Here is an 18,109-nt window from a genome sequence, read left to right on the forward strand (position 1 = left end):
GCCGGGGAATCGACGCCGTCCTTCCCCGACGCGCGCCATTCGGCCGGCGGCCATCTTGCATTAATTGCATCCGCCGGAGGCAAATGACCCACAGGGATATCGAATTTATCTTCCCGTCTCCCGGGGGAGCACTCCCCCCCAGGAGACGCGGAAACGACGATCGGCTATCCCGACTTCGATAAACGTCGCGATTCCCGTCACTTTAAGGCCGACCGGTGGCTCCCCCACCGCCTTAACTACGTGCGAGGGGTTTACGGGGATCCTGGGCAAAAGATCGTTACCAGTCGTCGAGGTTTTAACGATTACACTTAACGTCGGCCTGGCGACGTCAATATTTGTTAACGTCCGTCGGCTTCGCCGGTGGGTCCCCCCGAGCACGCGCGCCGCTGCTGCGCCGAATCGGGACGATCGGTCTCGTTTTATGAACTATTAAAGACCCATCGCCCCCTTTCCGTCCTTCATTACGGTGGAATTCGAATTTGAGGATGATCGTCGGATCGTCGATCGCGCGGGTTTCCTCGTTCGAGTTGTCCCTTGAGATAACTCCTTTGAGGAAAATGTTGATCCTAAATAGGATCAGAATTTCAACCCGAGATGTAATTCGCCGCCTGGATACAATTCCCGGCCATTTCCGGGTAAGGCGACTCCTAGAAGGCGATCGCCACGCGATGAAGCCTCCACCCGGATGAGTCGCGGCGGAACGACCGCGGGGTCGCTATAAATCGATCCCGACCGATCGAGGGGAAGGACCGAAAGGGAGATGGAGATTACTCTCGCGGTACGGCGGGACGCCCGGGAATGAAGCGATGCATCTTTCCACGGGTCTTTAGGGGGTCGCGGGGGGAGGCACAGGGGGGCCAGGGGGGTCGAGATGGCGGTTGGATGCCCGATGGCGCGATAGTTCCCGAAAGACGGATGGTCGTCAGAGTCGAGATCGTCCAAAGTTATGCGACTCTTCTTGCACGCTAACCTTCAGCGGGGGATATCGTCTCCCCACGGAAGGGGCCCTTTGTGGTGGGTACGTGCGAGCATCCGCGGCCGGTGACTACCGATCTCAAATATGCCCAATTAGCCCCGACTGACATAATATAAGTAGATAAACAAGTTTGAATGCGAAGCCCGACATCAGAGGGCCCGACGGGGCCCGGTCCGGTCCGGTTTTTCCGCGGGCCCGGCAAGAAGTGCCGCATGCGGCGAGAGAGATTCGAGAAAGACAGAAGGGGGGAGCACTGGCCGCGGTGAGTTCTTATCGAGTGATAGCGCCCCCGGGGGCGACCACCTCCGAACCAAGGCGGATGCTGGGGCAGGATCCTCAGAACCCAAGGAGGATAATCCAGGACCTAGATCTCGCCTCTATGAGGACCTCCGGCGAGCGTCCCGACGTATAAGTCACCTCCACCGCAGAGCTGACGAGTCCCGAATTTTAATGCCCCCCGGGGGCAGGGGGGGCCGCTCGGATAATGCGGACGTAGATTTAATAACGGACCGGTTAGTGGATTTGGCTGGGATGCTCCGGAGGATGCGCAGTAATTTTTGGAGCTCGCGGGGGGCGGGGGCGGGGGCGCCTCCACCCCATAGTGCGAGAGGGTGGATCCATCGGAGGATGAGGACGTGAGCGGCATGTGCGAGGTCGGACCTGGGGCAACCCTCGGAAGAAACCCTCGCGGCACGTAATCTATTTGTCGGGCGACCGCAGCGCAGACTTCGTCGTATTTTCCGACCCGCGGGGGGTCCTCCCCCTCGGGCCCCGGGAGGCGCCAAGGCGTCTGCGAGCTCATCTCGGGATCTTGAATGTCACCGGGGAGGGCCTTCTCTCGGTATGGGTCTGGATATGCAAAAAGAGACCCCGGGGAGGGGACGCGCCGACGACATTGTGTAAGCGGGCGCGAGATGCGCGACATGGTAGCCCGGCTCGTTCTCATCGGTTCGCGGAATAACGAGCTATAAAAGGCGACGCGCTTTACTGCTTCCAGGACCGAAAACGCATTAAACGCAGCCGGCCGCTCGCGAGGAGCGAGAAGGCAAACGGCGGAGACGGACCCGAGAGCCCATTCTCGAGGGATTTGCATTCTAATTACCCAAAGAGATCCGGGGTCGGGATTTTTCGGAGACCGGGTCATCCCCTTTTTCGACCGCCGTCGGAATTTATTGGGAACGGCGGAACGGCCGGGGAGAAAGAAGGGAGGAAATGAGGAAAAGGGAGGAGGAACGCGGCTTCCCGTTTCCCGGTGTTTACGTAAACCCACAGAGGCGCGCGAGGTGCAATTACACGAAACGGGCCGGACGCCACATGGTCGGCGCTCATGCGTCCGACCACATGTGTCCGTCAGTGGGTCGGCCGGCCATCCGGGAGACACAAGCCGGACATTATGCCCCGGAGAGCCAACGCCGCCGGTAGACGGGGGAGATCGTAAAAAATGCAACTAATTAACGGAGAAAAACTACACCGGGTCTTTCTGGTCGGACCCTTCGCGGGGTGCTGGGGCCGCGAGCCGGACCGGCCCGACTCGCGGGATCGCGAGAGTTCCTCGGATGGTGACGAAGGTGCGCTCGAAAATGACGAAAAATCGAGGGCCTAAGGACATCGGGGACCTGTAACGATTTTTAAGCGTCCACGGCAGCCGTTAACGCGGTCGATGCGTCTTAACGACGTAAACCGGTCGTCGATCGACCAGGTGACAACGAAAGTGTGCTCGAAAATGTCGAAAGATCGGGAAATTGAATTTTGCAAGGGATATCGAGGACCTTTAACGATTCTAGAGTATCCGCGGCGGTCGATAACGAGGTAAACCGGTCATCGATCGATCGGTGGACAACGAAGGTGCGCACGAAAATGTCGAAAAATCGTGTAACTCAGTTTTACAAGCGATATCGAGGATCCGTAACGATCCTAGAATATCGGCGGCGGCCGTTAGCGCGGTCGGTGCGTCTTAACGACGTCGACCGGTCGTCGATCGGTCGAGTGCGCGCTCTCTCCGCGCCGGCCAGAAGAACCGACGAAGGCTGCGGAGTCCCGCTGCTTCTTCGAGGTTTCATTAAGGACAAGTCAGGAGGGCCCGGCGCGGCCCGAGGGACCGGCCCCCCTCTGCCCCTCTCGCGCCCCCTCTCGACTATCGGGCTCCGACGCCGGCTCCTTCGTTATTTTAACGTCCGACTATACTACCTAATTACGCCAGGAAGATACACGCGGTGCCTCCGCAAAAAGGCCCGCACTTCCCGAGAAACGATCGAGTCCCTCTCTCTCTTTCTCTCTCTCTCTCGCTCCCTCTCGCCCCCACCTCCGGGGGCCCCCTCAAAGCCCAAAGCCGCCCGGCCGTCATTCGATCTTCGACGGATACGAGCTCCTTTTTCGCCGCGCGACACCCGAGAACCCGACCTCGTGGGAGTCGCCGACTAAAGGGTCATGCCAGGATTCGTTCGTGCGGGAGGAATACCGAGAACTCGGATACCGATGTCCGATGACTTCCTACACTTTGCTCGGCGATGGATACCCCGGTCCCTACCTCCCCCGCCATCTTGCCGAGCGTCGTCTTGGTCCCTAACCTAAGTCGTCCCTCGGCTCAGACGTCTAACCTAAATCGCCCATCGCTTGAATTGCCTCTCGCCGAAATGGTCCTACCTCGTGATAGATTATTTTCCTTAAAACCGACTTTCATCGCGACTGGGAAATTATTATTGCCCTTCTCGACGGGTAACCTCATGGAAGTCGCCGATTAACACGTTAAGCGCGGAACCGATTTTGCTGAGCTTTCCGTTTAGGAGGCAGAACTTTTTATATATCGGATTCTTGATGTCGTGTCAGTCCCCAGGAACTGACGCCACCTAGACGGAAAGTTCACTGTCGGTCCCTAGGGACCGTGTTAAAGGGTCATCCCAGGATTCGTTCGTGCGGGAGGAATACCGAAAACTCGGATACCGATGTACGATGATTTCCTACACTTTCCCTGGCGATTTCATCTTCCCGAGCGTCGTCTTGGCCCTTTATCTAAATCGTTCCTAACCTAAATCACCCATCACCTAAATGATCCCTCCCTGAAATACCCCTACTCCGTGATATATTTTTCTTCCCCCTACAGATTTTCATCCCGTTCGGGAAATCGCAATTTAGAAACGGACCGCGCGGACTAATCGGCCCAATTAACCCGGCACGTCGGGTTTATTATTGCACTCCTCGGCGGATGACGGAGGGCCCGTCGAAGAAACTCTGGCGAGGACCATTGCGCCCGTAACGGATCGGTAACCGCGCGATCTGCTACAACCGACCGAGCCGAAGTGCACGCACGAGCGAGCGCAGTTGGCAATGATGCGCGCGAGCGCCTTCAACGAGCCGTTGGATTAAATCGCCGACGTCGTCCTCTCTCTCTCTCTCTCTCTCTCTCAAGAGAGAGAATGAGTTCCCGAGTGTCGCGAATTTATCCCGCGAATTACTCGTCCCGGATCCCGGCGAGGCTGCGTCACCGCGCCGCGTCGTCTCGGCGGAAGAATTCCGCGCTCCGGTCGGAGAGTAATGTTGCATCTTTCTGACTTACCAACCGGTCGATCGAAAATGTAACGTAGGTTGCGTCCACTTACCCATGGCATCTGAAACACAGAAAACGGGGAGAGATCGTGAGTGGGTGGCGACATTCGAGATCGTGGATCATCTCATCTTTCAAGAGATGGATCAATGGAATCGCCTCGCGAGTGAAACTCAAGACGTGGGGGAAGAAGCGTGGCGGCCATCTTGTTCCGCCAGTAATCACTCCTTTTCGAGGGAGATAACACCACATTTAAGTACAATACGATAACCGTTATCACCATTTGGGATTTCTATGTATGCAAAGTCAGGGCACGGCAGGAGTTCGTGATATTTACCCCCGCACGCTCTATACCGAGCATACTTTAAAAATTAAAAATGCGCACCTTGGAGGTCGTTGTTCATCGGTACGAAATAGGGGGTGCGCGAAGGGCTGTTCACTTGGAAATCGGTGAAAACGATTTCCTTCTTTCGGAGCCGATTGCCTTTCATTTCATATGATAAATATCAATGCGATTCGGTAACGAGTAACCGGCCTTCAAATTGTCGCAACGTTTTAGTGATTTCCAACGATTTCTAGCGCTATTTCTGCTTGCGATTTCTGGCCGATTTTCGCGTGAGTATTAAAATCCGATAAATAAATTAATAAATATCGGGTATTTTCCTGAGTTGATACCCCCTCGAGGGTGTGGCATAGCCTGGGAGGATGGCCCCGTGGTAACTTATTTTAATACTTTCCAAACTTAATTTCTCTCATCCGAGTACGCGCCATCCGTCTCTTCCTAGATCATGGTCGGGATCGAGAGACACAGATCACTAGATCGGGAATCGACCGGTGGCGTGCCACTCTCGACACGTCAGGATGCGGCGCTTCGTTTTTTATCGGAAACTCTCATATCCGGTGAAAAGTGGACAGATAGTAAGTAGATAGTAAGTCCGCTAATATCCCGGTTGCCGGGTCAGGAAACGTTTGTTCGACCTTCGCACGTGCAGCGGCCATTGCCGGGGCACTTTTTACCAGGCACAGGGATTCAGTCGACCTCGGTAGGTGGAGGTCCCGCGATGCGCCAGGAGCCAGGATGCAACGTCGACCAGGCATAGGTTCCCTTCCTGGAAAGCGACATCTCGCTCGAGGAACCCATTACCTTACCCTAAGGGTACCTCTCTCCGTCCAACCTCTTCCTGACACCTCATATATTTAACTAACCACCCTATAGCAACGTCTCCTCCGTTTCTACAAGCTCTATGCATAGAAATAGCCAATGGTTACGTAAATATCCAGAGAAATTTCGATCGGCGCGGGGAAGCAGTGATCCTACAGCTCGCAGGGAAAAAATCGAATTTGACGGAGCGAATCGGCGAGTCGACGACTCGCGAACTCGGGCCGGGTTTACATAACGTGGAAGGCCCTGAGAGTGAGAGAGCTCGATCGTAACTCCTTGAGATAATCTCCGCGTGGGCCCGGAGACGGACTTACCGCGGCTATCTGCATTCGTCTATCTCCGTTTATTATTCCTAGGCGCGACCGCGTCCCGTAGGCTGGGGAGACTCGAGGTAGGCAAGTATGTAGGTAGAGAGCCGACTTTTTCGCACGCTCCGCGATCCACCTCCACCTCGGGGACCGGCTTATGTCGCGCGTCGTATGTCGTACGTCGGATCGCGTCGACGGGCCCGGGGTTATTCGCGTCTCCGGCTCGACGAGAGCCGACGCGGCCATTAGCGAGACCGCCGCCATATTGCCCGATATCGCCGGTCGATCGATCGCGGAAAATCGGAGATCGGCGACGCTCGGCCGGACAAAAGGACGGAGCCAACCAGCCGGTGCACTCCAACGAGGTGCATCGGACCCCGCAAAAACCCGCCTTCGAAACGACTCGGTCGATGCATCCGTGAGGAGGATCCAGAGGAACTGACTTTTCCAAAAGGCGGGTACGAGAGGTTATTCGCGTGGGGAAATTATAGATTTTAAATGCTCGAATTTCCGTGGAAATCATGGATCTTAGAACGAAAAATGGAAATCGTTGGAAATCACCGAAACATCGTCACAATTTTAAGGCCGATTGTCCCTCGCTACCGAATCGCATTGGAATTTGTCACATGAAATCGACGGCAATCGGCTCTCGAAGAAAGAAATCGTTTCCACTGATTTCCGATTAAATATCCTCTCGGGTGTATATATTTGACGAGCCCCTGAATTCTCGAGAGTGAGGGGGGGACTTCGCGCCCCAAAGAGCGAATCCGGCGAATCTCTGGGACGGTTGATGGGGCCCCGGTTTAATTTGTAGCACGTTCTTGCCGAGAGGTGACGAGGTCCCTTCGGAGGGCCACACTACTCGGTCGGTTAGTTAGCGAGCGGTGGCGGCCGGGGCCTTCTTGCGGCGATTCTTGCGAGTAAAACATCCTCCCTAATTAATCTCCCTCTCGGCCGGGCCCGGGCCCAGCACCGAGCCGCGGAATCCGGGCGAATCGGTGCCATAACGCGGCCGATCGGGTGCGGCCGAAAAAGCCGGGCCGGCGGGCCCCGTGAAATACGCGGGGCCCGTCGGGGACCTACGGGGACCGCGCCGGTATGCAACTTGCGCGTACGGCCCCCCTAATGGGGATTTGTGGGACGGCGAGCGCCTTTACCGTAGCTCCGCCGAGAAACCGGCAAAACGCACTTAACGTCTCACTTGGACGCGCCGCCGTGATTTAACGGGGCCTGACGCGCCAGCGGGCCCGTGGGCCCGTGGGCCCGTCTTTCCCCGTCGAGTTATCCTCCCGGAGAGATCTAGACTCCTTTCCCGGCCGGCTTTATAAGGTGCAACTCCGGCCGCGGATAAAAACCGCATCCAAAGGGGTCAAGTATAAATCCCGGGGCCCGTCGCGACTTTCCCAGGGCCCGGGTCGCTTCGCGCCCCGCGGAATTCCGTCCGGGGCCCGGGGGGCCCGTAAAAACTCGGCGCTCCCCTCGCGACACCTCGCGGTGGGCCCCGCCGAACGGGGCCCGGATTCCCGAGGTGTCGGGCCTTTTTGCCGTCGCGGCGGGAAATCGGGGTCCAGGCCCCGCCGTGTGGGTGGCGGGGCCCCGTCTCTCCCTCCCAGGAAGCAGGCCGAGTGCTCTCCGGTGCGCGTAATTAATGCGATCTCGAGGCGGTGTCTAGTCGGCCATGACAGGGCTCGGTAAGTGGCATCCCGGGTATTTCTGCTTGATTAGCCACGAATGGCGACGGCGACGGCACCGGCGACGCGGAGAGCCGAGCGACGGCGCCGATTTTTCCGATCGGAGTACAACGAGATCGCCTGCTGAAAAAGCCCTCCTCTCTATTATTGGAACACGAGACGAGAGAGCGCCCGGACGAGAGCCGATCCCCTCGGCTGGAAACCGAACGCGCCGCTCGATCGTCTTCGACCCTCGAGAGAGATCCTTGTCGGCCTCGTGTAGGGTAATCGGCGCCGATAAATCGCTCGATCGGTAAGGCGACACGCGCGATCGCTTACCGACCGGCTCGAGAAATCCTCGCCAGCAGGGCGGCCCGAGACCGGAGAAAGTCCTCGCCTAATAATACACGCCTGGGAAAAATGACCCGTCTCTTTTTCCATTTTTTTTCCCCCTATTTTTTCCTATCTCCCTATTTTCGTCCGCAATCGGAAATTAACGAAATCAACCCGTTAAGGTGAGATGAAAGCGTTATCTGAGAGGACAACGTTTTGGAGAAAAGTTTCACAAACGAGACCTCTTTGACGTCACTTTTATCTCGCCTTAAGGAGTAGCGATGAGCAAAATCGGTCTTGGTCCCTTGGTCTTACAAAAAGTGCGCCCGAGCGAAATTGAAAGATGAAGACCAAGACTCAAAAGTGGCAGGCCAAAATTGATATACAAGATCAAAATGAAGACTACCATGGTAGATTATTATGTTCTCAGTCTTGATCTAACATTTGCTCACTAAGAATGGGATGCCATCCCCGATTTAAGGGGGAAAACTCGCGATCGGTCGATTTCTTATGACGCATCGTGCTCCCGGGGAACTCCTGCGGGAATCCGGATGAGATGGCCGACGAAGAGTTGCCGAAGGAAGGGGATGGGAAAGGTTAATTGGTGTTCTATGAATTCGGCCGTTCGTACCGCGAAACGATGCGCGGATGCCGGCGAGGCGGCGGCCGCTTCTTGCGCGTCCACCCCGGCCTGCGGCCGGGAGCCCTTCGCTCGCATCGAGGAATTTTAATTATAAATTAGTTGATTAACTCAATAGTGTTCTTGCCCCCGGCGACAGTGTGTCCTCGGCGCGACTCGCACACTCGGCCGCGGATTGCGCGTGTGACACTCACGAGCACCGGCCAGAGAAGCGACGACAGAGGCTCTCACCTGCCGGTGTCTAGTCCACCGTCCCCCGTAGAAAGAATTCATTCCTCAAATCGTCGCCATGCTCGAAACTCGACTCCCTACCTCGATCAACGGACTTCGATTTTACGTCCCGTTCGAAAAACGGTACACAAATGTGTTCCAGTTTTCCCACGCGAGTCGAACAGGAGTCCCATACTCGCATACCCTGAGAAAAAAAATGAGTTGACTGACGCAAATATTATATCGTTGCCTAATGCACATACAATTGCAAGAGACAATTGTTTTCTTGGGGGAAAAAAAAAATTGATGTTGATTTAAACGAATTGTGCATCTTAGATCGGACATCTCTTTGGGGGTATTGGGTCGCAGAATTTTATTTCCCAATGTAGGTTTCCGCGAGTCAGTTAACTCTTTTTTCTCAGTGTACTTACCTTAGTACATAGCCACCTCTATTAATTTTTCTAATTTATAGAATTTATTCGGAATTGAAGACACGAGTGCCCCCTGAACTCTACACCTGCACTCCAGAGTCCCGAACGCCAGCTGTACGTGAACCTTGACAAACATTCTACCTTGCAGAAACTTCTACGAGCAATGTATTTAAAAACAGGCACCTTTGACGGTGTAGAGCGAATACCCGGCGGGCCAGTTGAGCACCTTGCCACGACTCAGCCTGCTGCGGCTGAGGCCGGTCGCGGCGCAGCGCGCGAAGCCCTAGGACGCCGTCGGCATCGCCAATTCGGGGCGCGTTTCATTTGATATCAAATAAAGGTATTCGGAGAGAGATCGAGGAACCTCCAGACGGTGGTCCCTACCGCAAGGGTGCCGCGAAATTCGAGACCGTGGTCCAAGTGTGTGCAGATTCAGCTTCTGGTCCTGGTCCCAGGATCTCGAAAGCGAGGTGAGAGCCCTACTACCTCCTCGCGAGGATCACCGCCCGCAAAGATCCCATCCGCGAGGAGGTCAACGTCGAAAAGCCGCCCGACGAGCCACATACCGGGCGTCGTCTTCGAAAAAGATACAAAACCGTGACCCGACCAGGCCTGGACCCGCCATTCGCCTCGGAATCGCGCTTTTTGCCAACACTGGCACGAACTGTCCGGCGCGAACGTCAGCGGCATGCCGAATATGCAGGGGCCTCCTCGCTGCGCCTGCCCCGGGCGGCGAGAGGGGAGGGGGGTGACTTATCAGCCCTGAGTTATCGGCGATACGGGAGATGAGGAGGAGGGGCCGCGTTTCTCTGAAAAGTCTTTCTTGATCTTTAAGGATCTTTAAGGATCTTTAAGGACCTCAGCCATGGACGAGAGATTTTTGCCATGGGACAGCGGGCTCCTCGACGCCCGGCCGGAGTCATTGGCCGAGTCGCGGCGATGTCGGACGTGCCGGCCTTTCCGCGACGGTTTTGCCGCTCGGCGCGCATTCCCCCTGGCGGCCGCTTTTCGCGAGGCATTCCTCCGGGGCGGACTCGGCGGAGGTGCCCGACAAGGCGAGCGGAGGGGCAAGGCGCTCCTCTAGCAACTAGTTTCTTCTCCGTGTTATTATCTCCCGTGTCCAGTAAGTGCTGCGCGAGATAGCCGGGACGTGGAAGACGTCATGTCGGCCGCAATACGCGCCGCCACTGTATCCACTTAGTTATGCGGCCGTACCGCGTATACTAATGATCCCGCGCGGAGATACGCACGGCGTACCGGCACGCAATGGACGCGCGTTTCTTTCCCTTCCCTGGGTATTGGAGAGAGTATCGCTCGAAGAGGAGATGCCCCCATGGATGATGGGTATAAAAGGAACTCCTGGTGACTCGGGTGTCGGGCCGAGAGTATCGCTCGAGGAGGCGCCTCCGTGGACGATGTCCAATACCGATTCCCGCAAATCCTTACCCCAGTCTGTCATTCCGCGCGATCAACTGCAACGCCCGTCAGCAACGAATCCGCGACTCGTCTCTTATCAGCAGTTGATAGCGAACCAGTGTCCAAAAATACGAACCCCCATTCCGCGTCCCGCCAACATCTGCCGTCCACCCCCCAAGACGGAAGTCGCCATTACTAGACCTATCATCTCAGGTCGTTACACCTCCTCTACCATTTGCATATGCCTACTCCGTCAACGTACCCTCGACGATCTCGAATAAGCTCGAAAACCCCGTAACGAGATACTCGCGATTCGTGCTACGCGTCCCGACGTAGGCATGCAAATCCCATATCGAATTATGTCGCCGGGTCCACGGTGCGAACGCTGATGGAAGGAAGAAAAAAAAGAGAGAGAAAAAGAAAAGCCCTAGAAAGAGAAAAATAAAGGAACCCAGAAAACACCCATAAACGGTCCTCTCCCGTGCCTACGCGAGGGATACCGGATGTTGACCTAAAGGGACCCCATAACAGACGTATTCGTCATGGCGTCCGCGGAGGGAGAGAGCGTCAGTCCTTGGCGATAAGGAGGCAAATATCAGGAATTGTGGCAAAAGGAGGCGCCATAAATACCGGCCGATAGCGATTGTCACTTAACCGCGAGAATTCCGACTCCATAGACGCACGTGACTCGCTAACGACACTTAACTGCAACATTCGCGATAGCGCTCTACATAGTGCGCTATTACCCCCTTATCCCCGATAGCAAGAGCGAGCCGTATTCGCGCGACCGTCCAAGCTGCATACTTCTGCATCCTTCTGCACTTTTTCGCAACTTTTCCGCCCTCTTCTCCCATCTCCATCACTCTAAGCCCCATTCATCCCACCATCCACGCGACATAACATAACACGGGAAAAAGACATAACACGGGAAAAAGAAAAAAAAAAAATCAGGAAACCCACAACTGCAATTGCAATCACTTTGGAGCAACCTGGGAAGGCGGTTGCAGTAATCAGCGTAACATGGCAAGGGTTACCTCCCCATTTGGTCAAGGTAACTCCAAGGAACGAGTTGTTCTCCCGCGTTTACCAAGTTCCTCCGGTTGCCATAACCTCCAGGGAAGGTAATCCAAATCGTGGTTTCCCTGGCCATTCTTTTCTCTTCCATGTAATCGTTGCCGCAACGGAGCAAGAGCTACAAAAGAATTTTCACCCAAACCTCCTCGGGGGTGCATTCCCCCCTTGAACTCGGATCCGCGATGCACCTCTCACATATGCAGTCAAGATTGACTCTTCCTCTCAGGAACTCTCCTCGTTGCCGGTGCCTCGTTACGGCCGAGGAGTCCCGGGTGCTTTACGAGGCGCTGCCCGGCGTAGAGCCGGCCGATAACGCGCGCACCGTGTCCCCGAGTAGAAAGAGAGAGAGAGAGAGGGGAACGCTTTATTAAGCCAAGCCTGGAGAGCGAGGAAGAAAGATGGAGAGAGAAGAGCGAGATCCTCCCCAGGAGGGAGAAAGAGAGAGGACCCGGCGTGCATTCATATGCACTCGGCATGTACACGTATTCGGAGTAAGATACTCGGGAGGAAAGGACCTCTGGGGTCCCTAGGGGGTGGGGGGGACGGGGGGAGGGGGGGGGCAGACCGAGTGTCGAAGCGCTCCTTGATACTTAGCCGTGGCGTCGTCGAGATCGGGGGGACCGATAACGACGGAGAAGTCCAGTCCGCAGGATCCCTCTGGAGGACCGATCTCGGCCCCGAGGACTCTCGGGTTATCATTAAGTGAAATGCCGTGTCCGTTATCTCTCGGCGCTCGCGCCCCTCCGCCCCCCTTCTCCCCGCGATATCGCGCCCAGGATTATCCTTCCGCGCGGCCGCGGACTCCTCGCGCGGGAGAGCGACCGGGGTATTAATAAGCCCGGGCGCTATCTAACGCAATTACCTCCTGGAAGACGCCAGGACCTGGACGAGACTGCCCTCGGCGAGAACGAGATATACCGAGACTTAGGCCGCTCGGGTTCCGATGACAAATCGAGCCCCGCGCGACCGCCGGCCGATTTGTCGCCGCCAGGGCCGATCGGGGGATCGCTGGACGCTGACTCTCTTCGCGGTTTCGGATACCCTGGACTTGAAACCGGTCCCTGATGCAGAATTCGACGCCCCATGGGACCCTTGGAATGGTGAAGGAGCGGAAGGGGTTCGAAAGGTGGAGGGTATACATCGAATGAAAAGGCTCGTCGAATTGGAGGAGTATTTCTTTGAATGGTGCCGAAGAAATATTGTGACAATTCGCTAAGGATAATCATTATCGCGGGAATTGGATGTTTGTCTATGGATGATTTTTCTATGGAATCGTGACCATTTGTTTGGGCGGAGTAATAATTCTTTGAATTAAAAATGTATTCTTTCGGCGTCGGTCCTTTGGTCCCGAAATTTGTTTTCTTGGGGGATTTTTGGTTTTTCTTGGATTTGTATGGGTATTAAGAAACGAGGACGGGAAATCGGGGAAATGGAAGGGGAAAAGTGGAAAAAGTGACGGAAGGGTTATGTCGTATTTTTTTAAGGGGAAGGCGATGTGGGAGAGGGATGGAATGAGAGACGTTGCGGAGTCGCCGCGGCCGAGAGCGACTCTCTGGGCTCCGAGGAGCTAGTTACCGCAGGTGTCGCCTCGTAAACACTCGGACATTTACATAACGAGTGACATCTGCCGGCCAATCATACACGCCGGGGCGATATGCGCGCGCACCCGGGGCCGTGATGCACGACTCGGCTTCGCACGGTCCCACGACCGGCGCCGCGCGAAAAGGAGGTCTCGGATGCGCTATGGTTTATGGTTTTAGCCGACCGGTCCGGGATGCGGTGGACCCGCGTTAACCGCTTGCCTATTTATGCACTCGTGCGGCTGCCGAGGAGGCCCCGCGGGCTGACCCCGCGATTCGCGAGCTCGATCATCCGCGAAATCGATTCTGCAGTCTGATTATCCGTGAATTCAATTCGCGAGTCTGATTATCCGCGAAAACGATTCCGCAGCCTGATTATTCGAAAACTCAGTTCGCAAGCCTGATTGATTCGCAAACTTAGTTCGCAAGCCTGATTATCCGCGAGCTCGACTCTGCAACCTGATTATTATCCGCAAACTCGATTCTGCATCCTGATTATCCGCAAATTCGATTCAGGAGCCTGATTATTCGCAAACTCGATTCTGCAGCCTGATTATCCGCAAATTCGATTCCTCATCCTGATTATTCGCAAACTCGATTCTGCAGCCTGATAATCCGCAAATTCGATTCCTCATCGTGATTATTCGCAAACTCGATTCTACAGCCTGATTATCCGCAAATTCGATTCAGGAGCCTGATTATCCGCGAACTCAATTCCGCAACCTGATCATCCGCGAACTCAATTCCGCAGCCCGATTATCCGCGAACTCGATTTCGGAGCCAGATGATCCGCGACTTTGATTCACAAAGCCGATCATCCGGGAACTCAATTCGCGAGGCCGAACCCGAATCGATAGCAGCCCGATCAGCTTCCATCGCGATTCGCAAGCTCGACCCGCGAGTGATCCGCGATCCCAACGGCTCTCGGGAAGCCGGCGACCTAATTTGTCCGCACGGCGCGCTTAATTGGAGACAAAGTCCGCCGCGACGAGGAAGGCGCGTCCCGGCTCGCGATCCCCGACCGGGCCGCGAGGCCTTTTTGTAGGTGCCACCTGTCGCTCGCTCCGGGCACGGTGCTCTTTGTATTTCGATCGGGCTTGATCCGCTGTCATATTTCTTGCCGGCGGCGGCTCGACGACGCAATTTAGAACTCCATAAAACGGCCGCGGCCGGCTCGGCGATAACTCGTTCCCCGGCGCGGCGCGCGCGGGAAGAAAGACGTCCGGATCGATCGATCGATCGATCGGTCCCCGACCGGCGACCTAACCTCCCGCGAGCGTCCGCGGAAAGTGCGAGCGAGACCCTCTCCCCGGGTGTGGCGCACCGTGTAATTACGGTGATTAGCGACCGGATAATTAATGAGCGTCGCACGTCGTTCGTTATTTCCGCGCTATGCTGGCAGCGCGTAATCCCGGTGTGTCCGCGCGACTCGCTAAACGTCTTCCCCCACCTCGGTGGAAGCTGCGAGTTCCGGAACCCGGAAGTCCGCCTCTAACGATTCTCAGACTTCCTCCGAGCCAACCCGGACTTCCTAACTCGACGGTCCGACCGTCCCACGTTGACTTTATCCCTTACACCCTGTTTATTAATTTTCACTTACCTCTCCTTAATAATTCCAAGAGTCTTACGAAATCCGCCGGGCTAAGTCGACCACCCCATGTCTCCCTGCGTCACTAAATACGTATTTTATTCCTTACATCCTGATTATCAATTTTGTATATATTTTTTCTTCACCGACTCCCAGAGACTTCTTCCAACTGAAGCCGTATCGTTTGATCCTCGCCCCCCGAATCCACTGTTCAATTATTTTTAATATTTTTTTTTACATCCGCTTCAAAGGCATTTTTCGCCTCTCCTCGAGGAATTCACCCTGCGGACGAATCCTGCGACCCGTCGAATCCCTATACCCGTGGCGTACCCCGGGGGAACAGCCTCGTCCTGGCGTCGATGTACACGAAGGACGAATCGATCGGCGCTCAATTAACCGGCGAGTTCCCTTCCGAAAGATCCCGGGTAGTGTGCTCGGCCCGGGCCCGCGCTCGCATTAGCATGCCACTTGGCCTGCCAATAAACATAATAGCCGGGCCCCGTTAATTAAGTGGATTTTCAATCAAGATTCAATCAGTCTCGGTGTAAATGTAAATGCACAGCGCACCCTGCCCACTCTCGAGCGACGTTCTCCCGCCGGTGCAGCGAGTAGCGGTCGATGCATTTACGAGGGAGCGCCGCGACGCCGCCCCCCGGCCCCTCTCTCCTCGGCGTCCCTTCGCCAAAGTACGTCGACTCGATTCCAAATATCCGTCGATTCGTCGGACGAATACAAGCGACGATACCTCGGTAATCTTAAACCAGACAAGGCACTCTTCGGCGACATCATTGAACTTCGACAACCGGCTCGGTGTTATTCGACGATCATTTTTTAATTTATGAGCAGCGACGTGTTATGCTATATCAAATCAATTATTCAAGGAATAATTGATTTGACTGGAATGAACTCGAATAAATTGGATGCGACACTTCTTCGGAATGGTCGCAATTTATTTGAGGTTATTTCAGTGAGATTCTTTGAATCGAGAAGATATTTCTTCGGCATTTGTTTGAAGAAATATTTCCTTTCGTGGGTCTTTCTTGCGTCGTGGGTCTTCGTCGACGTCGACGGGGCTTTTTGACGAGACTTTGGGATTTGACGAAAATCGTGTTTTGGGATGAGATGGGGAAAAGTTCGGTGCACCTTGCTCTGCGAGTACCGCGAGCACTCTGCGAATTCTCGGGCACTCGTCGCCGGCGGGTATGCAAATGCGCGACGGAGACGTCGGGGTGCGCCGCGGCGCTCGGGGCCGAAGTCGCAGCGGGATTCCGCTCTTCCCGGTCTCTTCTCTCCCATTAGTCTCGCCCGCTCTCTCGAGCGCGTTCCTCGTTCAAATGAAATTTTCCGCGACATTGCGCCCGAATGCGATTAAGCCTCGCGGGTGCGAGAGAGCGATACCGCCGGATGCAATCGAGTCCACGGGCCACCCTTTCCCAGTCCTCGAGGACCTCCTCGAGAGATCTCCAAATCGAATTCCGGCTCTAGTCTCGCTTTTTAACTTTATTTTCCACCCCTGGTCACTCTTAGATTCCGAGCCCAGGAGTGAAGAACGAATTCTGTCTCGATCATTTCACAAAACTGGACCAATCATCGCCGACCCTCGACTGAGCAAGACCAGGACTCATACCAGGATCAAGACCAAAACCGAATCTACTCATCGCCAGAGCTTGGTAAAACTGGAAATCGACTCGAGAAAAAAGAGCCCTCCATTTCTGAAATATCCCTTGTACCTTGAAGCGGTCCTATAAGAGATTCCCAAATTTCCTCGGCGCCCTCTACTAGAGGAACCTTTAAGGCGACATGAAAGTGTCGTCCGAGGAAATTCGTTCGTCAAACTTTTCTCCGAACTGTATATACCGAATCGTTTGAAATGTTGCCACATGAATATGGAGGCCCTAATAAAGCTGTTGAACTCACGAAATTTTGCGACAAAAAAAAATTGTTTCATTTATCCCGAACAAGAACCAAAGAAATAGTTTCTCTTTTTTTTTTTTCGAAAGATTAAATTGCGTGAGTTTCAAGACCTTCATCAGGACCCCCACAATCACGTATTAGAGTTTCAAATTATTCGGTACGTTCAGTTTGGAGAAAAGATTTATAAATACTTTGACATTTGTGTGTGTGTATGTGTCTGTGTGTGTGCGCGCGTGTGTCCTTCCCCTCTTCACCCTTTCAAATCACCTTAAGCAAGCGAATAATGTCGTTTATCGTCGTCGCGCCATTTTGAATATATCGAGCTGCACTTTAGGGCAAATAAGTACGGCCTCCACGGAGATTCTGGAAGCACTTCGCGAAAGTCCGTCCGCGTCAAGCGTCGACGTCCATCAGGAGCTTTATCGAGACCCGGTCGCAAGCTTCCGCATTTCGTGTGCATTTTTCGCGAGCCCACCCTCGCTCGTCCCCGTCAATCTCGATATCGGCGGCGGGCCGTGTCTTCTCCTCCAGAGACGACGCTTCCCGAGGGAGCCGACAGTGACGGACGGATATACCGCCGGCGACGTCACTTTCCCTATCCCTCCCCGCCCCCTGCTCCTGGGCGTCCTCTCGGAGCGGAGCGAGGGAAACCGCGAACGCCATCTCCGAGGCGCGAGCTCGTCTCGACAAATCCTCCGGGCGCTCCCCGTAAATCCCACCCAGAGGGAGCCAAGCGCGATCCAACGGGAGTAACGAGACGACTACCGCCGGTTAGATCTTCGCCGGTAATTATCGGGGATTTAGTCGACCCCCGGGTCCCGATCGCTCCCGGAAGACGAGGCCGACCCGCTATCCTCGAGGAAACTCGGGGCCGTTTCCAATGCCACGGTAATCCCCTCCTCTTTTCCCTCCCCCTAGGTGCAATGCCATGTACGCTAGCGCAAACAGCTCCTTGATTGTCGCCGGTGATATCGCGGGGCTTTAAGGTGATATGAAAGTGGCGTCAAAGAGATCTCGTGAAGCTTCTCTCCGAACTGGCGGTATGGAATAGTTTCAAACTCACAACGTCGATATGTGAGCTATAAGGAAGGTCCGGACACCCGTGAAATTCTAATCTTTTGTAAATTTATTTATAGACGTTTCGCAACATTTTTTATATGTAATTTTAATTCACGGGGGTGGGAACCTATTTTATAACCTCCACATTCACGTGGTAGAATTTCAAATGATTCGGTGCACTCGGTTTGGAGGAAAGTTGCATAAAAT

At 54.9% G+C, this 18,109-nt stretch overlaps 1 protein-coding gene across 2 annotated transcripts in view; it reads right to left on the reverse strand.

Moving 5' to 3' along the window:
• The window catches only part of LOC105702324 (homeobox protein homothorax), a 307,253-nt gene that overhangs the window by 160,952 nt on the left and 128,192 nt on the right, over positions 1-18,109 (reverse strand). For both annotated transcript variants that reach the window (XM_012429814.2, XM_012429813.2), the window contains exon 8: positions 4,573-4,581. In XM_012429814.2, coding sequence (XP_012285237.1) covers positions 4,573-4,581 — 9 coding nt within the window. The remainder of the gene's footprint in view (positions 1-4,572; positions 4,582-18,109) is intronic.

The sequence above is a fragment of the Orussus abietinus genome, unplaced genomic scaffold (genome assembly GCF_000612105.2).
Source record: "Orussus abietinus isolate OABI.00-Male unplaced genomic scaffold, Oabi_2.0 scaffold72, whole genome shotgun sequence".
In the NCBI taxonomy this organism is placed as follows: domain Eukaryota; kingdom Metazoa; phylum Arthropoda; class Insecta; order Hymenoptera; family Orussidae; genus Orussus; species Orussus abietinus.